General features: G+C 35.3%; 1 protein-coding gene across 2 annotated transcripts in view; it reads left to right on the top strand.

The window, feature by feature from the left end:
* The window catches only part of L3MBTL3 (L3MBTL histone methyl-lysine binding protein 3), a 91285-nt gene that overhangs the window by 53256 nt on the left and 12961 nt on the right, over positions 1-25068 (top strand). For both annotated transcript variants that reach the window (XM_067293735.1, XM_067293736.1), the window contains exons 14-19: positions 1040-1150; positions 2785-2899; positions 7325-7427; positions 14950-15096; positions 16521-16685; positions 23352-23443. In XM_067293735.1, the coding sequence (XP_067149836.1) occupies positions 1040-1150; positions 2785-2899; positions 7325-7427; positions 14950-15096; positions 16521-16685; positions 23352-23443 (733 nt within the window). The remainder of the gene's footprint in view (positions 1-1039; positions 1151-2784; positions 2900-7324; positions 7428-14949; positions 15097-16520; positions 16686-23351; positions 23444-25068) is intronic.

Below are 25068 nucleotides of genomic sequence, written 5' to 3'. Positions count from 1 at the left end.
AGGCCATCTGGTTTTGAGAGGGGAGGGGTAGAAGAGCTTAACTGTACGGGGGCCAGCTGTGCTCTGCCATTTGGTTTCACAGCCAGGGAACCGTCCCTTAGCTACTTTCTTTACTAATATAGTTGTAACCATAATAATGCTAATTAGATAATGTAACAAATTTAACTGGAATAAAATGCTAATGCATTGTGTTGGACTTTTGGGTGAAGTATTCCTGAAAGAGTCGCAGTATCTTATATTTTATTGTGAGAGAAATTAAGAGCTCTTACAAGGCAGCTGAGGAGAAGGCATTGGTGTTCTGGAACATTACGATACAAAGTCTTAGAGGGACAGAAAGGTTATTTTCTTAGAAGTCTAAAATCAGAAAGATCACTTTTATTACATGTATGTTCCTTTGAAATGAAATGAAATTTTGCCTTTGATTTTATAGCTGTATATAGCAAAGATAAAAAGTGATTCTCCTAACATAGCCGTCTTTTTGGCAAAACAGTATTACAAAACAGATATTAGATCCTTGTTGTTCTAAATGAATATTAAGGCTATATGACAGTTCTATAAAATGCTGTTATATTGTGAATTAGTTATGTTTTCAGTAGGAGACTGAAAAAGGGTGTATAATCCAGAATGAGAAAACACACACTAAGAACACTGATGCATTTCCTATTAACAATTTCATATAGATTTCAGGCTGCTGGTACTTAATGCTTCATTCAGTACTGCATTGACACTGTCAGCAAAAGACAAAAATCCCCAGAAAAACTTTTCTAGAGGATTTAGAAAAAAAACAACTGTTTTAAAATAAAGAGCCTGCTTTACTTACTTGCATGAAAGACTTGAAGCTGGAATCCCAAACTAGTTACTTATTTCTCTAGTTTAATAACAGTGGTTTTACTTATCTTTTTGTTTTGATTTGTTGGGGAAGGAGGGCAGCTCTGAGAAAGTGAAGGCAGGAAATTTTGTATGGAATTTATATACTATACAATTGGGGGGATTAGGTTTTCTTTTGTTTCACTTAGTTGTTCTTATTCTTCTCTTCTAGAAATCTTCCCATGGCTTTCAGAAAAGTATGAAACTTGAAGTGGTTGACAAGAGAAATCCAGTATTTATCAGAGTAGCAACTATTGTAGATACAGATGACCACAGAATAAAAGTAAGTTTTTCTGGTTTTTTGAACTGTCTTGTGTGAGTGCCTGATGAGTACTTTTTAAAAACAAAATCCTATAGTTGCAGAATTAAGTTTTCCAAGCCTAAGCACAGGAAGAAATGAGTCACATTGCTGTGCTCTGCTAAGCTTATGCTCATCCTTTTCACTGATTAATATCCATATAATTCTTTGGAAGGGGTCCCTCTATTCTCTTAGTCTGTAACATGTGCTGATGTAGGTCATTAGAGAGCAGAGAGTCGAATATGTTGGGAAATTGTTTTGGGAATAGTTGAAATAAAACAGCTGTCTATTTGATTGAAAAATGTGATGATTTAACACCAAGTGTCAGAGAGCTCCAGTGATTTTTGTATTAGGGCCCATAAAATTTTGGGATTGGATTAATGGAATAGAATCTGTCACTATGATTTCCACTACAAAAACCCAAGGGAGATACAAAAACATTTTTTGTACCTTGTCAGTGACTTCTGCAATTCTGAAGTTTATATTAATTCTGGACTTTAGATTAGATTAATTTCAGATAATGTATTTTTAAGAAATTGCAGTCTTCCAGAAGTCATTCACTTGAATTATTTTTGTTTTATTTTACAAATACTCTTTGAAGTTTACTCTTTGAAGCCCTTAACTGTTAGAAGGCGGGTATGTTCCAGGTATCCAGTTAAATGGATATGAAGGATATTTATGTTTGCAGTTTGTAAAGGTTTATTAGTGTACCTGATATTTCAAGCAGCAAATGCGGCTGACATTTCATTTTGAATCTGAATTAGCCAGTGGTAGGGAGTGATCTGAAGTAATAACTTCACACCTACACATTTTCTACCTAAACATTAAGTTGGCCATGTCAAGAAAACACTCCAGTCTAATTTATTAAAATTACATGATTTGTGGCTTTTTGGGTAGTAGTTTAATTGACTTTATAGTGTATGTTGAAAGAGCTCTGTTTGTATATGTGTGTGTGTGTACATTTATACATGCACGCCTGAAAGATCTTAGCTATTTACAAGCACAGAGATTGAGTAAAAGCTGAAGATCTTCAGCCTTGGCCTGAAAAAAAAGATGCATAGCACAAACTGGTTGCTTTCTGTGAAGTTATGTAGTTCATTTTCTCTTCAGTTGCAACTCCTTATCCCCTATTATCCTTATCCTGATTTTAGTAAGATTGTTACTAATGTGTTGGGGTTTTTTTTTGTTTTTTGGATAAATGCTATTTTTTAGGCCTTTGCTTACTATTACGCTACTGTTAAATCCTGTTTAAACAGGAGATTCTAAAATGCTTAAGTTTCTTTGAGAGGAAGAAAAGCAGAATTTCATGCTTAATTTAAGGGTTACTGTTAATATGTGAACACTGAAGTTGTCCTGCTTTATTCCTGGGATTTCAGCCTTACGATGTAAGACACATTAAAGAACAAGATGACACTTAAGTTTTGACTTCGATGAGAGTGTGCCTGGGCCCAGAATCTAATTTGTATGTATTTTCTGTGTAACATCCATAGTTTTCTTAAAGTGACTTCTCTGAAGGAGATGGCATTAGAGTCTATAATTTCTAGAGATTACTCAGGGAAAATGATTTTATAGAGAATTTTTCTGAGCTAAAATGCATTATTCTCTTTTTTTAATTTTAGGTCCATTTTGATGGCTGGGATAGTATTTATGATTATTGGACTGATGTAGATAGTCCTGATATCCATCCTGCAGGCTGGTGTGCAAAAACTGGACACCTTCTTCAGCCCCCACTTAGTAAGAGAAATCATATTATAATGTAATGATGTTAAAAGGCATATGTACTTTGTTTAGTTTTTTTTTTCCCTGATAGTGCTGTCCAAGGAAAAGTAGCAATTAGTATATGCAAGATAATGTAAACATGACATTTAGCACAAGGTCTACATAATTTGAAATTCACCAGTTAATCACTTTTTAGTAGATAGATTTATTGACCCCACTGTAATTGAAATACAATGTTTGTCTGTATGTATATAAACCTGAGGTGATGATAAAGATCTGTTCTGTGAAATCCTGGCCTTGTTGAAGCCAATGATGAAACTCCTGTGAAATTTCAATAGGGCTAAGTATCGCGAGGAGTATCTTCTGTCCGCATTCTTGAAGGTTAGTGTGCTTTTTTTAGCGCAAAGGAGCCCAGACTGCACCGGGAAGACACTCCTTTCAGCTAGCGTCAAATCCTTGGAAGCAGCTAAGTTCCTTTTCCTCTTCAGTTGAGCAAAGAGGAGTTAATGCTGCCCATGTTGAAGATAAATCTAATAGAAGCCAGTGTACCAATACTAGTATTGTCTTTATCAGCTTGCTGTCTCTGGGGATTTGTTTTATTCGTTGAAGTGGGAGGTCTGTCATAAATGAGACCTGAGATTGCAGGGAGAAGAGACTATTTCACGGTCAAGATATCCCTGTCTGTGCTGCTGTGCTTCTAGATAATGTTAGTGAAATCACTTTAGCCAAACTTTGAACAAGTGATTTTTTTAATTGAGTGCTGGTTTGAGGTTTATTTTAGGGCTTGAGACTCTAAGGTATGGTTTGCACAAGTACTGAGTATTCACAGCTGTGACTGTGGTCAGAAGGAGTTGTGCTTAGAAAGTACAAAATTCTGAGTAATGCTAAATACTCTGAAAAATTAAATATAAAATAACTCAGATAAGGCACATACAAAAAGTGTGAATGGGTTACCTGAAAGTCTCTGTACCTCAGTTCAGCATCTATAAAATGACAAGAAAAAAGTGTTTCTTCTCAAGAATGTGATCAGTGTATATTCATTAGTTTTCTGAGTGCTCCAATAGTACAGTGATGACTGCCCATTTGGAATTTAATCATTCTGCCTTCAAAGCAGAGTCTGAATAGGGTACTGTAAGTGCCAAAGCACAGAGTGAATAATGAGGAGGAAACAGAATGCTGAATACCTGTGTCTTAAATTAAGATGTGCATTCTGTGTACCGAACGAGGGAAGAGTCCAGTGGGAAAAAGTAGTATATGATGACATAACTAAAAATGGTATCATAAGGCTAAAAACTGAATTAAGGTTCTGATATTTCTATCTTCTATGATTGAAAAAAAAAATTATTTTAACATAGGTGTGAGTGTAAAATGTATAACTTCATTTGTTGGAGGTGTTAAAAGAAAAAAACTATGGGTGTTCATCACGCACAGTGTGTCAGCTCCTCTAGGTGATGGCATAGGAACCACTGTTCATCTCTTTCAGAAAGTGCCTGGGAACACAGGTGGAAGTGATATTGTGATACTGGTTTAGCTAGAAAAAGGAAAATTGACAACATGACATGAGAGAAAGTGACCATTTTCTAAATAGAAAAAGAATTATTCAGTGCAGGAATTCTATTAAAATTGGTTTATTACTGAATACTATATTCTTCCAACAGTATGGCTTTGTATAATTACTGTAGAATATAGTATACCTGACAGAATATAGAATACTGTAAAAATATTAATATTGTTTACAAGGAAGTTAAAGGTCATTTGATGTCTTCTGAAAGGATATCAGAAAGAAGGAAGAAAATACTTCGCAATTTTTTTCTTCAGTCAATAAAACAGTCTTTTTAATGATGTGGTCCAGATCCCTGTCTTTAATACCAATGCTTTGTGTAAACTGCACAGTGTTAGTAGTATTTATCTACAGCATTCATCATAATGTTCTTATGTTTCCAATATTTATGTATTCATAGTATTTTATTGTAAGATGTAGTGAAGTGGTTGTGATGGATTACGACCTTTTTGAGAACAGGGAATTAAGAGCCAGGTATTAGTGTTGATTTTAATGCCATTTCTCAGGGACATTAACAGCAGCTTTGGTGCTTAAAGATGGACAGCCAGTTCAAGCCAGTATAGTGTCTTTAAAATTACATTTTTAGAAGGCTTGTTTGAATTTGTTAAGTAAAGAGATAACATTTGTAGTGAGCTAGTTTTTGCAAAACTAGAGCATCTGTGGACTAGGTTATTTTGCTTCTAGCACATGCCTTCCAATTACATTTATTTTCTTTTTATTTTTAAATGATTCTTTACCAAAAGTTTTAGCTCTTTTTTACAGAATTGGAGGGAAGTTGTGCTACTCATTTAAGGGTTTGCACAAGTGTGACTATTTATCAGACTTTTTTTTTCTATGTTGTTCATAGTGTGGGTACATAGCATTATAAATGGAAATGAGCAAATGGGAAAATTTTGATTTAATACTGATCTCTTTAAAAAAAAAAGATGAAAAATCTTTTTCCCTACTTTAAGCTAAATTTAATCTTGCCTTGAATATTTCTAAATTATATGAAAGGCTTCTTTTTTTCTTGCTGGTGAAGACTGTGTGAAGGAATACGTGATTGTATGAAGTAATATTTTGGTAATGAAGTCACTGTATCCATTTCTTTCTATATCTGCAGGCTGTTTGGCTTGATAGGCCAAAGTACCTCAGTAAGATCCTTGTGAAAGCAGAGGTACTTTGTAATTTGGATGTGCAAGTAGGAATGGAGGAATTACGATACTAGTGTTGAACAGTCAACAGATGTATTTTTCAGTCTTACAGTGAGCAATAAAATGAACTTTCAAATAAGAACACTGTTGTTTGATTTCACAAATTTGCACAGGATCCCAAGTGCATCCAGTTGTAAGTTGGTCTGCCAGTAAACTGGGATCACGGAAATATAATACAATGCTACGTCTCATTATTGACAAAACAATGTACAAGCTACTTGTGGTAGCTTGTTTGTTTGAACCTTCCTGTTTTTCCAGATATTTCATGTTAAACTACTCTGTTTCTAGATTAAAGTGTCCTACCTTACTTAGTCATTCCTTGTAAGGAAGTTATTTCATATCTGGATAGAGAGAAGGTCAACAAGGACAAACATTTTCCAGTTATGCTATATTGAGATACAGCGACCAGAGATGCAAGGAGTACTTAAGAGATTTATGGACACAGAAAGTGGAATAATGACATTCTCTTTTGTTCTCTGGTCACTTACACTGTAACTCCTAACATTTTATTTGCTTTTCTAACTGTTACTGATCACTGAGTAATGTTTTCAGGGAACTATCTATTACAACCCAGGGATTTTGATCTTCCACATACTGGTCGCCCCCTTCAGAGAACTGTGCTAGGTTGGTGAGGCAAGACTTCCACAAAAGTGGCTGTGTTAAATTCCTTCTTCCTCTGAGTCCGTTAACTTGTTATATTCTAGGCACAGATTTTGTATTAAAGATAGAAAAGTTACCAGTTATCTAGTCCGTTACAGCATTTTAAAGCCTTTAGAAGTCTGTAGACTTTAGTGTAGTCGTTGTGTTGTAGCATTAGCATAGGTGGAACATCTGTTTAAAAAGGCTTTTGGAATATCTTAAGAACATGTAGTAATTCTCCAGCTTTCATTACCCACCTTTGAGCAAGAATGTATCTTTCATCTAGCAAAATTTATTTGTATATATCTTTTTATGTCAATATTATTATGTGTATGGGGAGATGCAAGTTTATGTACTTTTCAAGTAAAACCAGGACTAGAGACCCTGTGCATGTGCAGATGTGCAGGAGATGTGCTTTTCAATTTCATACACTGTCTCTCACTTCCTGTGAAGCAATGGATTGTGTTTGCTTGAGTGTCGAATCTAATTTTGGCAGTTACGTGCCTAATGTCTCTACAGTGGTCATTGTTATCAGCTGATGAAAATTAGATAGACACATAAATTTAGAGGAGTAAAAATGTCAAAAATCTCCTGATGGCTTGTTCTTATTAATATTATTTTCAACCTCTTGTTTATTGGAAAATTCAAGCTAAGAACACAGAAGGTCAATACCAATTAAAAACAGATCCCTGTTTTCAGGCACAGCAGGTCTATGCTCTTGCAAAACAACCTGGTTCCAGCTACAGATCAGTTAATATGAGAGAAATTCTAAGTAATACAGTTCCTCTAAGATACACATTCTCTATATAGACATAGCTTTCCTGTGTAGGTTCACTCAGAATAGTTGTATTTCTCCAGGGGATTAGGTTGTATTAATCTGCATCATGCCTTTGCAGAATGCATTTTTTAAGTACTTTTAAATTAGGTTTTGTTTACTTATTTCTTCTTCATGTTTAATATGATGCTCTGGTATATCTGCGTATTTATATAACTTTTAAAATGTTGGTATCTTTTTTAATTTCATATGTAATTTCCCCTGACATGCAGGTCCCTTGGAATTAGTGGAAGCTTTAGAGCATGGAGGGTGTCCCACAGCAGGATGTAAAGGAATTGGCCATATTAAAAGAGCAAGACATATCGGCCATCATAGGTATGTGCTATGAAACTGTGGTTTTGTTCTTTCGGTTGAGTGATGTGTGCATATCTTTGTTTAATTGTGGTTTCAAGAAAACAGATCCAAGATGGAAAAAAATAAAAATCTTCTAAACCTAAATATACCATGATTTCAGTTGCCATGGTGAGCATGCTGAAATAAACATAAGCAATCTCTAACTTCATTTCACCATGGTGTGTCCAGATAAGGTGTGTCAAACATCATTTTTTGTTACAATCAATAGATTCAGCTACTCTGTATTTTGTTCCTGTGGGGATTGCTCAGCTTGCTGTTTGGATTGGAAAGTGACACAGACAAATATGTGTAATGCGATAACTTTTGTACCTTTTGAAATGTTGAGGGTGCTAATTTTATTACAGCTTAGATATTTTTCTTTTATTTTGTTGGTGATGGTAGAGATTTGTTTGTTGGCTTGAAAAAGTGTTAAAAAGAAAATTCCAGTTCATGTGTTCCTGAATGACAGCCTGAACGACTTGTTCAGTTCCTGAATGACTTGTATGTTGCTAAATATGCTTTTGTTGAACACCTTTCTGAAATATAATACAGAAACATGGACGGCCCAGCCTCTGCTCGAGGGGAGTTGACATAGGAAGAGCAGTAGCATGGGAGAATGGAATGGGGGGAGGGAGAGAGAGTGAGAGAACAAGTGGGGAACATTTACTAAGCTTTATATTTTATTACTTTTCAAATATTTACAGTGTGAGATGAATCCTGAATGTTCCAGTAAAGGAAATACAATTAATGCAACATGTTAGGTTGAGAATTAAATACCATAAATATCATCCTATAACCCTTTTGCAAATTACAGCTTTCAGAAGTTTTCTTGGAATTTTTCCATTAAACAGTTATAGGATCCACTAATGTTATAGCACTTTGTGCCTTCTGCTCTCACATGGCTGAAGTCTTGCTCTTTAGTAGAGAATTTTCCTATTCATTTTTTTAAAGTATATTGTTAAGCAGGTAACACTGCAATCTTTTAACATTTTTGGGTGGCAGGATTATTTCCTGTTGGCCAGAATTATGTTATAAAGTTTTGCTGGCATGTCAGCATTAGTTAAAGTCATTACGCATCCCTAACGAAGGTAACTGCCAGCAAAACTGTGTATATATGTTTAACGTGCAAAAGGCTTTTATTACTGCAAGAAGTTCTTTCCTACGTATAGCTTAAGGCACTTAAAGTATTTGTGTTATTATGTGGCAGAAGAACTCCTGATGCTAGTACAAGCTTTATCTCCAGGAGAGGATGTGGCTAGGATAGCTCCAGTGACAAAACCTGGTGTCGTGTGGACTGTGTTGTTACTTCTTTCTATCATGACGCAGTATGCCGCCTTGCCTTCTTTCTGATTATTCTCACCTATTTCCTTCTGCCTTTTTCCATCCATGTTTTTTTTTTCTTTTGAATATTTTTTTCAGTTTTTCTGTCTTCCCCTTTGAGAAGTTTCGTTGTACTTAATATTAGTTGGTAGGGTAACTCCTTAAGCAGTCAAGTTAGTACTTATGGTAACCTGCTGCATTCATGGTCTTAGTCCACTGCAAATGTGAAGTAAAACAGACTTGCCTAAAAAGCTTCCTGGTTGGTTAGCTGAAATCCATTTTACTTCATACTCCGGTAGACTGAGTCTTGTCTGATTTATTAATACATCTGATCCATAAGGTAATAACTTCCAGTTCAGGGCATTAATTTCTTAACACTTGCTATCTCAATTACCTGTAATCATGTGAACATACCCCATTCTTAGCCCAAGGCTGGAACTTAAAAGATTAAAAGAAAATGTAAGTAAATGTGTCAGAAAAGTTTTTCATTTACATTCTTACCTATAAATAAATTTGGCACTAAAAATTTTAATGTTTTGCAGTGAAAGGATGAGTAAGAGATAGATGTCTAGTTAGTTCATGTATCCTCTGCTTTTATAACTAGATTTTTCCATGCTATTTAAAGCTACTATAATTACTAATCCTGAATACTGAGAAAAGAAACTCATTGCAATCATCTATTGTGTTTTATTTTTACTTTAGTCTTAGCAATCCTATTATTTACACATTGACTTATAGTTCTAGGGTATAAAAATATAACCGTAGAGATTTTGTTGATCGTAAGACAGAGGAATTTGCTGTTTCATAGCAGATATATTAACACTGTAAATATCTTATTCACTAACTATATTGGTTTTCTCTCTGTGCTGATACTGTTTTCTTTCTTGAATAGTTCGAGGAAGATAATGAGATTTGTTACTTATCTGGAGTCTACAGGTCTGAGGGTCCAGGTTATCCAAAAATTTCTGAAATTTTACCATCCCTTTCCTTCTAAATGAGCAAAGACATTTTGAAATTGCTGTAATTATCGACGTCAGGTTGCGGTCTTTTGGCTCTTTTATTTTGGCAACCTTGAAATGTATTTATCCATGCTTATCTCTTTTTCTTTTTTTCCATGATGAGATACAATGTCTATCTACAGCATAAAGGCCTGTGTGCCAGCAAGATGGTAATTTACTATGCTAAACAGTTCTGAAATAATTTTGAAAGCTTGTTCGCTAGGAACCAGATGAAGGCCTTGGGTGATTAATTATGTGATGGGGTTAAAGCATTTACTTTTTGGAAAAGTTAATGATGTTAATGATGTCTTGCCATCATCACTTGATATAGGATTTTGTGCTGGGCAGTTGAAACTATGAGACTGGTGTGTGGGTAGGTAGCATTATGCAGATTACCTGCATATTTATGATAGATGGTGAATTTTATGCTGTCTGATACTTAATACATGCAATAATTTTCAAATCCTAGCAGTCATGCAAAGTGGTCAGTTGTAAAGTTTGTTAGCGTTTTGAGTTAACTCTCCATGAATAAACATCAAAGCTGCTTTACTCCTGCAGTTCTCAACTGTTGCAATTTCCAGGTAATTAGAGTGTGTGTATGGTATTGTAGTCAATAAATAATAGTGTAAAAGCTGAGAAAGAATACAAGCTAAAATTTGTGTGGTACCACGTTCTTACTAGTGACTCTGTAGTTCTGTATTAATTGGAGACCTGCTACTGCCATCAAATAAACATGGCAAGAAATAAATGATATACTGAATTTAGGCAGCAAAGTGTAAGGTCAGAGGTCATTTTACCAGAAACTTTCCATGTGTTATGTAGCTGAATAAGTTAGTGTCTGCTGAAGATCTGAGTGTGCCAAGGTAGAAGCTATATTCTAAGAGCAGGGTGTCGTAGAAGCGCTGGAAGCCTTAGGTCCACAGTATGTTCCACTAGTTGGTTCAGTGTTTGCTAAAGTGATTCACGTCTTGAGAGTAATGGAAGGGCAATTGCAGAGGAACCACAAATGGGATATGCTATCTCTATGCATTTTTCCATCAGGCAGTTCTGGAAAGGGCTGATTATATAAAACTTGACTCGAAAGTGCTAGGCCCATGATCGCAGGAACTCTCTGGAATGTTATATAAAAAGTAGTAATCAGTGTATTGGCTTTACATTCCTGGTTCCTCAAGAACAGTTTTTTTTAATGTAATTTTTTACTCAACCTGCAAAGGAGTCTGGAAAGAGTAGCTCTCTTTCCACAGAAAATTGCAATATGAGCACATGTATTGCAAGCTTTCACTCTGCTGCCGTTTCAGTAGGATGCAAAGTGTATGGCAGAGAGCGTAATTGCCATGCCGCACTGATTATCCAGCACTTAGCTGATTACTCGCCTGTGTGGGGGCTTTTGTTAATGTGGATATTTGTTTACTTAAACAAGGGCTGAGCCTGCTGAAGCAGCTCAGGTGACAATTGAGTATCTCTATCACATTGGACTGAATTCAAAGCTGCAAAGCAGGGCTGGAAGGTTTATAGCTCTGTTGGACATATAGGAGAGGTTTCAAACTGGGTATCTGCTGCTGTTTCCTCCTCTTGCCATACTTCCTGTTTCTCTGACAGACCTTGGCACCTCTAAGTCAAGGATATCTGATCATTTTGAAAACTGGCTTCTGAGTCTCTGCAGTTTTCAACATCGTGCGTTAAGGCAAACTGAAATCTGGAGCAAAAATCCAGTTTCAAGTTGAGAGAATAGTTAAAAACCGTAATGTAATTTTTAAAGAACCTACGCATCAAGACTTTTGAGCCCTTGAGATAAGTTGTCTCTAAAACTTACACCCCTGTATAAATCAAACACTTCTATTATGTAGGAGTAACAAGATAAATTTTTTATTCTTTGTAGTAGACAAGTTAAACTGAATTGAAGGCTGGAGGCATTGAGGTTCAGGATTTACTGACTGATCTGAACCACCAGCTCATACACAAGTTCATACATGCTGGTTTTTGTTGAAGCAAAACTGACAGTGGAAATCATGAGGGTTTTTTTTGTTGCCCTAAGTAATAGTAACATCAAAGGACTGTTATGGAGATTTTTAAACAAGATACAGTAACTTGAGTGATTAATTACAAAGAAAAACTCATATGAGTCTAGTGCTCTAAAGCATCGTTAATATTATAGCTGTTATTGTCTGATATTGACTGTCATTCAACATCTGTTTTTTCAAAAAAATACTAAAGAAAAAGTCAGTATATAAACAAGGAAGTTCCAGCGAAGGACTGAATTTTGAGGCTTTTTCTTATTTTGTAATTTAAAACATATTAATGGTATTGGTAAACAGAAGACTTCAGCTAGGAGCTGAAATTGTATTGTCAGTTTTCATTGTAATGTAAGGCTTGTTTATTAATACACACCTGAAGTTAAATATGACATTATTTTGTAGTGTTTTCTTGAGAGAGCCTCTAACTGTGAGCATAGAAATCCAAAAGAAGATTGCATGTTTTGCCTGTAGCAATAGCAAAACTGGTATTAAACAATATATTCCTGAGTTTCTGATAACTTTGTTTTATCACAATGGTACTAGCTTGTCAAAGCAAGTACTTAAATCTCGTTGGCATAGCCCTCTTGAATCCTTTTTCTGAACAGGAGCCTGTATCTTTCAGCTGTTAGTTCATGTGAAAGGGAAAAGAGACATCATTGTGATAGATCCAGCAATATAAAGAGTCGAGACTACAGAACAACTTTCTGTCTTTCCTAGTCTCCCTCTTTTCTTCCCATGCATCAATTCATGTTCTTTTGTTCTTTTAAAATGTCTCACAGACACTATCTTAAGACAAACAAACCCAGTAGGTAGAAAAAGAAATGTAAGTAGAAGTATATAAACAAATCTAAAAATGAAAAATTCTGTTTAATAGAAATAAGAAATGAAAATTAAATGCTCCAGATTACTTTTTTTTTGTATATTCTGTTTCAAATCTTTAAAACTATTTTGTAAACAAGAAATACTATATTTCAAGCATAGTGCTTTACACTCCAGACACACTTTTGGCTATATCTTATGCTGCTGTTTAAACTTCTGCTATGAATGTTTTTGTGCCAAAAGACTTCAGTGCCTAAAGAATTCAGAGGAGGTGCTGGGACTGCTGTTCAGTTCCTCAGAAAAAGGCAAAGATAGCTGTCCTGTTTTTCAGTAGGTTGCTTGGGGAAGGTTCTGTGTCACTTGAGAACACTGTACAGACTGCTGTGGAATGCCATCTGCTTGGAATGGCATTAAATAGGGTTCTAACCTTGATTAGAAAAGCAGAAATAGTGTTCTTCCTCTGTAATTCAAGTTCAACAAAGCCATTTTTTAAAAAATGTTGGTGTTGTTATGTTTTCAGATGAACCAGCTGAAAAAAAGTCAGACATGCTATTTGAATCTTCTCTAGATAACCCCAGGCAAGGACAGACTGACTTGGTTCATATAGCCTTAAGGAATTTTCTCCTATTATGCTAGTGCTGAGGTATATCTAATTTTCTACCAACTTACTACTTATATTAGTAGAACCAAAATTAGGTTACTGTTACTGGTCCAACTTCATGGTATGAGTTGATTCATACTCACTGTGATTCCAAAGGTTCAAGGGTAAATGAGAAGGCAAATGTGCACTATATTTGTATAAAAGGCCTTGTTTTTATGCTGTGCTTTGTAAAATGAACACAATAATGAAAGTTGTTTTTCCATTTTTTGTAAATTGGAGGTGGCAAGGAATATTGCTGGCAAGGTAGATTGCTGTTTATATTAGATAGTTTGGGGAAAACGGGGTGTGTAACAATCAGTGAAGCAGATGAAATATTACAATGGTTTGTGGAAAGGCAGATAATTATATTTTTGAAAAGAGAATGAGCAAAATCCCAGTTGGTGTTTTCTTATATTTTACCATTGTAGAGGTCCTTGTAATAATACACATGCCTAGGAAAGCATAATTTTTATATTATAGCTGGTGTCATAGCTGATTAGCTACAAATAGAGCATCATGCTTAATACAGCTTCTCCTATATCTTAAATAGAGATTTGAAAATTTGGTAATTTGTTGTTCACTGTCATGGGATATATATACCTTTCAGAATTTGGGGCATTATCTTAAAAGTATGAGTATTTAGCCTGACTAATCAGCTGGACATTGCATAGTGTTCTTTTAAAGACAGAATGCTCGTTCAGTCCCACGTGTTTTGGGTTGCTGTCATTCTCTGTCCTAGCTTGTGGAAGGACAGGTTTTCTGACTTTGGGAGGTACAACTTCCACATTTATTAGAATAATATTTACCAGCCATTCTTAAAGCACTGTGTCAAATTCTCTCCTTCACTAACTGGAGTTCAGTGAAGTAGGGAGCATAGGAAAGAGTGTGAAAAGCACACATTTAATGCAATATTGCAAAATCTCATTTGCAAAGAAGCGTTCACTGCAGTAAGAAGTCCACCATACCTCATACTGCGCCCTTGCAACACAGTACAGTTTCTTTGTGGACATTACATAATAGAAATATCTTCCTTTGAAGGACAAATAACGACAGGAGTGTGATTTGGTTATTTAAAGGGAGGTGGGTATAGTCAAAGGCACCCTGTATATTATGTGTAAAATACATGATCACAGAATAGTTGCTGTGGGAAGGGACTTCTGAAGATCATCTGGTCCAGCCCTCAAGCAGGGTCAGCTAGAGCAGGTTGCCCAGGACCATGTTCAGTTGGGTTTTGAATGTCTCCAAGGATGGAGACTCCACAGCCTCTCTGGGCAACCTGCTCCAGTGTTCAACCACCCTCACAGTGAAAAACGTTTTTCTTATGTTCAGACGAAATTTCTTGTGTTTCGGTTTGTGGCCATTGATTGTTTCTTGAAATTCTGTCAGTGTATGAGAGAGCACACATGCATCTTAACAAGTATGTTACCGAACATTCATCAAGCAATTTTCCAGAATGTATACTGTAATAGAAATTAATATAATTTATGTTATGTAAGTTGCTGCAAAAGAAAATATGAAAAAACATTCAGGTTGAGGATTTTCATCAGTGTATTTCATAACACTTTTATGTATGACAACACTATTGCATATTTTCTTATTTTATATATGTTAACTGCTTCTATAAAACTGATTTCTAATGTACTTTCATTGAACTGAGTGAAGTCTGTAAAATGACTGAAAATAAGAAGACATTTCTGTACCTCAAATTCCAGTGCAGTCAGCTGTCCATATTCTGAGATCAATTTGAACAAAGAGAGCCTCTTACCTGATCGGTTAAGTGGGGAGATGCCTGCAACCAATCCTGGCCCCAGAAACAGAAAAGTGGAAGCTAGTGAAAGATCCACCTCTCCTGTAATCAGGTAATTACAATCAAAGCAGTATCTGTGCTAACAGCAATACAGCTGTTTATTTCAGTGTTCTGTAAAATAATTTATAGGTGTGTAAGGGTTGTATAGTTTCAGAAACACCTGTCTATTTATCTGAATTTTCATTTATGGGGAAGGAATGGTTTTGTCAGTGCTCATGGAAAAGGTCACTGAACTGACAAAGATTGATACTGATCTTATTACGTATGATTTAACAAGAATTCACTTTCATTTCTCTTAACTATGTGGACTGCTAGGTGGTAAATTACAATTTCAAATGGATTTTTTGCTGGTTAATTTCACTTAAGAAAATGATTTGTTTGTGTTTCTGTTGTTTGCTGGGGCAGCCTTACTGACATGAATATACATGAGTGTTGCTCTTCGAAGAATAGCCACTGTAAATTTTGTTGTTATTGTGGGAGCAGGGAGTGAAATTACCGGAAATGAGTTTTGCAAGAACAGTACTGTAACAGTCTGTAACTAATGCTTTTAGAAGGAACACTAGTACAAAAAAATGGATGTGATACCAAGAGGCTTTTCAGAGATGATTTTCTATCAAAAATTATAGATACCGACTTCTGTGCTTATTTTGGGTTGGGAGGGGATACACAGAGAATTTAAGAAGAAAAGGAAGTGAAGAGAAGCTTTCCATTCTTTTCAAGGCGTACATTAATATATGCCATAATGTGAGTGCTTATATTGAAGATGTTGCGCAGTTTTCACTGTAATGACCATGTATTTTCTATATTGTTAATATTTTCAGTATTTTAAATTACAGTCTTGGAGAGAATTTCAGCTCTGTGCTTTAGAAATAAAATATTCAGCTATTAAAGAGCACTGCCTGGTTTGATTTTTCCTGTAAGTGTAGAACTGTAGAAATCAAAAGTGAATTAATCATCCTCTAACAATTAACCTGAATACACTCCCAATGAAGCCAGAAGCAGTTTCACCAGTATTCTCTGTGATGGGGACAATGTCAATTACTATTTTTTTCCTTGTCCAAATTGAGAGATTGCATAACATTTTTAAAGGGTCCTAGCTGCATGGGAGTATATTTTGAAAAGGAGAGAAGGGATGGGAGGGAAATGATACTACAAATTTTTGGGTGTTACAAACATTTGAAGTGGATAGTTTATTATCAAAAATAATATTAGGCAAATTCTGTTCCTTTTGAATCGTCTAAAAGTTTTACCTTTGACTTCAAGAGAAACAGGAGTTCTATACTGTGATTTCTGAAAATCCCTGGTATGCAATTTTGTTTGTGGAAGGTGAGAAGCTTTTATGTAACTTTAAAAGAAAATTCTAACAGCTTGTATTTCTTTAATTACACTAATAAATCTTTAGCCATAGAGAAAATAAGTTGAACAACAACTCAGCTGCTCTCAGCTTTAAACATGGTGTTCATTTGTTTTAAACAGCGATAGAAAATGCCCTAGTCCTGGTCATATAGGCATGAAATCTCCAGCTCATAATCGATCATCTGGGAAGTCTGTATCAGAAATGATTAAGCAGGAAGATCCAGAAAGTAAATCTCCTTGCAGGAAGCCTCTATTATGTGATGTGAAAGAAAAGAAGCCATCTGGGTAACTATCAGTTCCTTTCAAAGTATGGGTTGTTCGGAGACTGTCAACATAAAATGCAACTTACCACACAATACAGCGCAATGATCTATTGGTGGAACTCTTGGAAGCAGTGAGGAAAGACATGAAGTTCTTCAGTTGTCTTTATATTAGAAATAGGAAGAGAAATGGTGTCACAGTGTATTGCAAGAAATAAGTAATGCAAATCAGAGAGAAAAAGAAAAATACTCCAAGATAGAGAAATTACCGGAAGTTTAGACCTGTGGGATTTCCCTATGTCTCCTTACAGATGTGTCAGTGTATATGTACAGGTATGTACATACATTTAAAATGAGAAGTAATTCCTTAACTCTCAGGTTTTGGTATATATTTTTAATAGAAGAATGACATGGGATAGTTTCCAGGCTAGTATTGGAAAGTTGTCTTTGTGGTATAGAAAGGCTGTCTTTGAAATTAGCAGATACACTTCACTGTTTTCAGGGGCATATGTGAGGGAATAGGATTGCCTACATTTTTAATTAGTTGCAGTATCAGTGCATTATTTTATTGGTTGTTTTCTTACAGAAATAGAAGTAAGGCACCCTAGAACAAGAAGTGTAATTCATTATATATTTACATTAACAATACTATCATATGTTCATAATACACAAACTGTAAGCATTAGTATTAATAATAATTGCCTTGAGAGACTTTGGAGAGTTAAATTTTGATGGCAAATAACTCACAGTAAAGTTCAGAGGATTGAAACTTGCTGTTTAATTAAGAAGCAATTAAATCTCCTGAAACTTTGATCTAGTCAGCAATTCCTTTCTTCAGTAAAAAATCTGTCCCTAAAAAAATCTCAGAAGCTGTGTAGCAGTAACTGAAAATCTGTTCTTTATTTTCCCATCAGTTTCAGTGAAAAAATATTAATTACATAAGCACACTGTATAAATAATTTGTTCAGTAAGAGATGATAGTTTTATATCATTCAAGTAGCATTTTGTCTCTGTGAGATGCACAAAGCTGTGTGTGCATTTCTGTCTTCTGTTGAAGAAGCGTCCCCTGGATGCTTAACCTTTCATTTAAGAAAGGAAATGTAGTCTGACATGTGACCCTGCATTATATTACCTGAATTGACTGCTCTTTAGTCTGGTAGTTAAATCTCACACAGTTACCTTTCTGTTGGTCCTAATAACTTCTGCATAAAAGCATTTAAAATATATGGATAATCCACTACTCTTCTTCATGGTGTGTTCCAATAAATTGTTAAAAACATATACCTGATTCTTCATTTGAATAGGTTTGGCATCCAGCTTTTAGCCGCTCGATAATTTCTCTGCTTTTTCCATATACAGGAAAGGATACTTAAGCACCTGATACTTTCTTCCAGAACGGAAGCCTGTATTTAGCCTTTAGATGACCTTTGTGTACCTATTACAAATTTTTTTAATACTCCTTTTTAGAATCTGGACATTAGAATTGTACTTATTGGTCCGTATCTGTCTCTGAAGTGCCATGGACAGAAAGAAAATGTCTTCTATGCCGCTACTCTTTTTGTAGCGCTTACGGTCACATTAGTTCTTTTGAAATAGCTGAACTGGAAGCTCAAATCTGGCAGTTAATGTGTTGTTAGTTCCAAATACTGTTTCAGTATTCTTGCTGCCCAGAATAGGATCCTTACAGACATCCCACATTTCTTGTGTGTGTATAACTGTAGTTGTCTTCAAGCAATTTCTTTGAGTCAGACGAATTAGATCACCCTGGATCTTTTAAGATTGTAGATGATCCTGCTACAAGGGGCATGAGCAGAAAAGCCTACCAAATTCAAGCATTATGTGGTACAAGGAGTCATGGTAGGCTGGTCTCAGCTTTGAATGTAAGACTTCCCAGAAATCACCTGCTTCATTTGTGAATACTGAAAAATCTGTGATTCTAAAATAGAAGGAAATTTCCTGCAAGTATGAGCTTCTATGTCTACAGAGAACTTAAGTAAGAAGGTCTTCAATCTTATCATTTTCTGTGACGATCAGTATCACTGTGACTAGAGAGGATCTGTATGGCATATAACAAAAAATCTACAACAGGCCTGACTGGATATAAAGAATGGTTAACTTTTCCAGTTAATTCTAGATTATTTGGTAGTAGAAGTCCCTTAGGATTTATGTTTTATAATTTGCATTACAGTAATAACTGATAACTATAATAGTCACTCATTGTGTAGCCATTACACAAAGATATGGAAGACTGTTTTACAGTTAATGGCATCAGCTTAAACTAGACTTGGAACAGGTGCAGAGCTTATGCTTGTACAGCAGATTTTTAAAAAGTTGAAGTATCTCAAGATTAAGCCTAGGTTATCCAGGACTAATTCAGGAAAAAATAAACAGTATCTGCCACTTTCAGATATGTCCACACACTGATTTCATATTTCGTAATGGTCAGATTTGTCATCACCTAATACTGCATCTCATCCAAATATGTCAGATAAGGAGGCCCTAAATTTAAGATTGGCCTTTATCCAAGCTTAAAAAAAAAAAAAAAAACCAAAAAAACTGCCCTGGAAGAAAAGAGAGGGATAGAACAAATATAGTCTTACCATATCCTCCCCATCCAAAACTCTTTTCTGCAACTAAACTACTTGTCGCTTATTTGGGATTACAGAGGTACAAAAGATAACATCCGGTATTATCAGAACTGGATACAAAATCACATCCTCAAGTGGTCGTGGATCTTGAACAATTTATCTGCCTTATAGTCAGGCACTTTCCTGGAGAAATTTATAGCCAGGTTCAATGCTAGTCCCAGATTTTACTGAGCAGATTCTTTTAGGGAGTGTGGATCAGACTGGTGAGTCCTCCTGCACATGACAGAAAGAGCAAGCTTTCCTAAGGAAGAGGTGAAACTGAATTAATTTGTAGTTCCTCAGCAGAAATAATATCTTCAGGGAATATTTCAGGCACTGGTATTGCGAATCCTTTGGAGAATGTTCTGCTGTGTGATAGGAGTGTCTTCCTGTAGGCTAGAACTGTTATCAGTGAAGATTTTTAGATTCACATGGTTCAGATTAGCCAGTGGTTTACAAAGAAGACCAGCAAGCTTTTTCAGCTTTAAAAATGTTTTTTCATACTTCACATTTATATAGTCATAATCATGATGGAGGAAGCTATATCATAGTTCAGAAGAGAAACAAACTAATTCTGTATCTTCTTAAGAAGTTAAATAGTAATAAAGAATAAAGAATACAAACAGTATATTTTTTACCCCTTGTTTTTCCCAATATCAGTAATTAGCTCTGGGGAAAAAGTAGTACATATTTCTGTAATGTACTGCATGTAGAGCTGGAATGTCTAGCAGCTTCTTTTCATGATATCTAGCAATTGAAGAACTACAAACAATTTTTAGTTTGCAAAATTGTAAAACAAAATTTTTCTTTATTTGGGAAGAATATTTTTAAAAGAAATTTAAATTACAAAAGAAGCATGAAAATTTAGCCTGAGACTAAACTTACCTTATTTGTTTTCAGACAGTGTCTGAATTTGTGGAGTCAATAGAATAAGAATGTATTTTTTGAAGTGGTTACTGTAACTTGTCCAGAGAAAATAATATGAAGGATATCAAATGGAATTAATATTTTATCAGTAATAATCAATATTTTAAATCTCAGATATGAGTCTTCATAGTAAATCATGCAGCCAGTGAAATTATATGTGCAAATTCTCCTTAAGCTGAAATTGCATTTAAGAAGTATAGAATATAGCTAAGAAAAAAAAAAATACAAGCTTTTAATATTAGTTTAAAATAGCTGCTTCTGAAGAAGTAGAAACTTTTCCTTTCCCAGCATGTTTATGAACATAACTTAATAAAAAATCTGAAAACTCCTCTATGATTTATTCTCACTGTGGTCTGAAAATAATTTCCGTGTCACAAATAACATTCATTAGTCACATTCAAGTGAATTTAAACAGGAAAAAAAAAGACAAGACGGTTTCATAGGTAGTTCTTAAATGACCTGTGTTAAATAATAGTTGTCTTTCATCATTTTAATCATAGTTCTAGTAAATTCACCTTTTTTAGAAATAAACACTAACTTTACAGAATCTCTCTTAAAACTTAATTAAAGAACAATTTATTTGATCATTCATTTTTTAGAGTGTTATTTTTATGACACCCTGAAATAGCAAATTATCTGTTCACTGTGTTCAGTCAATCTCAATCAGATAGTAACAACCTCCTGCCAACTTTGAACTACCTGGAGGCTCTGCAGTTTGTGTTTGATCTGTTTGACTGCACTGATGCCTATCTGAATTTCATACTCTGGCTTTCACATTCTTTGTGTAATCCAACATAGTCAGAGAGAACTTTTAGCTGAATAAAATTCCTTTTAAAAAGGCATGAAACATGGGCTTCACAACATTTGGTGTATATGAGCTACTGGAGTTATTAAATATTGAGCATCTGGTTATTGCAATACCCAGTGGATCTTTTTAGATGTGTATTCAAAGTACACATGCATAATTGAAGTCATAGATATGCTTACTTGTGTGCACTTTAGCTGCTGAGCTCCTAGTATGGATTTAATTATGTTTGGCTTTAATACAGTGTGTATGTCTTCATGTTCCAGGTAACCTTTTGTTTCACAGAAGTACTTGGTTGAGGAACCAACTACATATACAATCAACTACAAGATTTAATGTGTTGTCTAAGTGGTACTTAGAAAACTAATTTATGGTTCTCCTTCGCCTTCTCATTCCTTTTCCCCTTACTCTTCCCACCAGTAACAGATATGTATGCCTGCAAACGATTATTCATACTAGAAAATCGGTTTGCAAAAGTGTGTAAAATGTGCGTAAAAACTGCAGCCTGTTCCTGAGATTAAAATTCAAGATGCTGTGTATCTTCATAGTGGCAAAGGAATTTCACTGTAATAGATATTCCACTCTGGAAATACTTACAATTAAGGAGGATGGACACAGTCTTGGGGATCAAATGGTGCTAGCTCATAAAAGAAAAATCAATTTATCTTCCCATTCATCCCCTAAACCTTTCAATTTGTGATATAATCCTATATTTAACTAGTGAGACAAAATTGCTGGATGTATATTTCTATGAAAATTGTCCTCAAGAAAATAAGAAGATGGGTGTTTCCTCACAGCTTTTTTTATGTTGAATTGCATTTGTCATTTACTTTGGCTCCAGAATTAATTGCACACATCATACTTTAAAAGATTTCGTATTTGTGGGTTAGAAAAATAATTTTTCAGTAAATAAATACAGGTGGTATTTCTGAGAAGGATACTGTGAAGAAGTCGTTTGTGCCAAAAAAAGGCAAACTTGTTATAGTTATTCTATTGGCTCTGCCTGTCATACCATTTTTGTTGTGTCAAATACTACAGAGGCTAGATTTCTGATCTGTGGTGTTCATTTTGCACCATTTATAGTGTATCGAATATACTTATGTTGATGTCAGGGAATCTGCAGTTCCTATCTATCTGATTTATTACCTAAATGTTTACTCATATTTAATAGGTACATATAAATAAATAATAGAATTAAACAGGTCTGTTTCTTCTGTGGGTTTGTGTTATGAGGTTGGCTAATCTTGTCTAAAAGGCGGTTAGCTCTAGTTCAGGCTTTTTGTCTGTGTTTGGGGCATTTTTAAAGGTGTTCTTGTTGATAGCTTCTCTGGTATCTAATAAAGCGTGAGTTCATGTAGCAGACTTTCTTTCAGTGTTGACTTTAAGGTCTTCGTGTCTGGTGGGTTTTTTTACAAAATGCGTATTACGTACCTAGTACCTTTGAGACCTACATCTGTGATGGTGTAGTCAGAATTGGCCAAAGTGTTCTCAAGGTATTAAGGAGAGAAGGAAATAAATACACACGTAATGTCAGCAAGTTTACAGAAGCTTCATTTTTCTAAGAAGCCAGTTTGGAAATACTTTCTGAAGACAGAGTTTGAAAAGGAACTTCCCATGGGCTAGCGTTAGGATGAAAATACCCTTTTCCTTTAGAAGTTTCCTTCTTCCCATTTCTCTTCCCTATTAAGAGGGAGGGTCTTCCCTCAGTGCAAACATTTCATCTGGCAAAGCTGAGGGAGCAGCCACAGTAAGCAGGCAAGGACAACTACTTTTTCAACTAGGTAAGAAGTAATGCAACAACAATAACAAAAGAAAACAGTTATTTTTCAGTGGGACCACTAAAAGCTGTACACCAGTGTGCTGGTACAGTGCAGGAGTTGGATTGGGGTGGAGATGAAGAGTGGGCAATGAAAAAGAAATAGATGCTGCTTAAGACGGCTCCTGAAACATGCCTGGTTAACCAGTGAGCTTTCGTGGAAAATGCAGCATATATGTTTTTTTTCAGTCTTTCCATCCTCTGCTGCTGGACTCATCCACTGCCTTTATATATATTTTCCACCTATGAAGTCAAGTGTGTTGATCTGACTCATGTTTAATTTATACTACTTTTGAACCTTTATTATAAAATTCATGTCAAGAGGTGTGTTGCCATCTGTGTAAGTTAGAAATTAGATCCTCTAATTTTTTTTTTTTTATGATGATACAGCCTTCTTTGTGTGGGAATGTGGGAATCCTGGAGTGTTAGTAACAGTCTCGCATAATTAGTAAGAGACTTTATCATGCTTAGTGATTTTTATGATATAATAAAAAATGAACATCTTGTTTTCCTCAGTGGATTGCAACAAGCAAACGACTCCATAAAGAACAAAGAGTATGAAGAAGAGGAGACAGAAAATAAGCTGCTCATTTCAAATGAAATTAAAGGTAACTTGACAATACTTCATTTGTCTGATACTAAAATCTACAGAACCAAAGGAGTATGATATTCTTTTTAATTCTTTGTGGAAACTGCACTGCAGATTATTTTCCACATTCACTATTTGCCTCCAAAAACCTTTTGACAGAAGCACTTTTACCCCTTTGTTTCTTTATCTTGTAATCAAAAAAGGATTTGCTAAGAACTTTTTACTGTAAAGATGAGTGCAGATCGAATGCTGGTATAAAAAGTTTAATTTCAAGATTATTTTTTCCCCTGGCTTTAAAAACAGGTGATTAATCCAGTCAGAGTTGTACAGGTATAAAATTAATATATTGCTTCAAAAGCTTCATTGAAAGAAAAATTAAAGATGCAGAGTTTATCATTTACACACTGCAGTCATAATGCAAAGTTGAGGTGGCTTATTCTGCCCAAACTCAGTTGTTGAAAAAATTGATATATGAAGAAAGGTTGGAAATTTGTTTTGTTCAGCCTAGAGAAGAGAAAGCTTGGGAGGATCTACTCACAGTCTTCTGATAACTCAGAGGTATTTATAGAGAAGATGGAGGTGCTCTTTTCTCAAGGATGCATGGTGACAGGACAAGGGGCAATGGGCACAAGTTGCTTCAGTGGAAATTCTGTCTGGATATGAGAAAAAAATTCTTCACCACATGAACAGTTGGAAGAGACTGCCCAGAGAAGTGGTGGATAGATCCTGCTGGAAATATTTAGGACTTGATTTGACAAGATAACTTGTCAAGATATCCAGGTTATCCAGATAACCCTTGACAAGTTAATCTAATGCCTGCTCTAACAGAAGGTTGCCCCAAATGATCTCCAGAGGTCTCTTTCCAACCTAGACTTTTCTTTGGTTCTGTGATTCTGTATGATTATGTTATTGCTGTGTCAAAACTCTTGACTGGTCACTGACCTAGTTTGATAGATTGAGGTAGCTGTTCATTATTCATTTTTGTCTTTGTTATTCCAAAACAATACAGAACAAAAACAGAACATCACAGTCTCACTTCTGTTTTCCATGCGTGAGACTTAGTATGTCAGACTACTTAGTTACTGGACTGAATCAGTGCATTGTTTCAGTGCAGCTTTTGATGCAATAATTCAGTAAAATAGGCTTTTCATTCAGCATGTCTGCTGCCTCATGGCTTTTTTTTGTCATTGAGAATTTTAGAAGTAGTAAAAGCTATAAGGAACTTTTGAAGGACAACAGTGAAGTGCAGACATTTAAGGGAATCTGTTCTGAGAATAAGAGTATGACATTGGGAAAAAAATAAGGATTTTATTTAAAAATCTAATCAGTAGGCTGACAATCCTGATTAAATGGATTAGGAGTCAACTTCTGAATAATGGATGTTGGATATAAAGTGAGGCTAGATCTTGAAAATAACAAAAATTTAAGATGGAGGAACAGAAGAACCCAAGAGAAAGGGAGATCAAAGTTGCCAGGTTTGGAAAGAGTTGTACTGCAGCATTTTGGAGAGACTATACTTGTGTAGGCTAGAGAACAGGATGTTGCGGTAATTGTTATGTGCCATTACATCCTGGAGGAGAGTTACAGCTACACAGATGAAGAAGAAAGTTAGCCAATGAAGATTCAGAAAGAACAACCATAGCT

The sequence above is a fragment of the Apteryx mantelli genome, chromosome 3 (assembly GCF_036417845.1).
Source record: "Apteryx mantelli isolate bAptMan1 chromosome 3, bAptMan1.hap1, whole genome shotgun sequence".
In the NCBI taxonomy this organism is placed as follows: domain Eukaryota; kingdom Metazoa; phylum Chordata; class Aves; order Apterygiformes; family Apterygidae; genus Apteryx; species Apteryx mantelli.
This window is presented reverse-complemented; position numbering and strand designations above follow the sequence as displayed.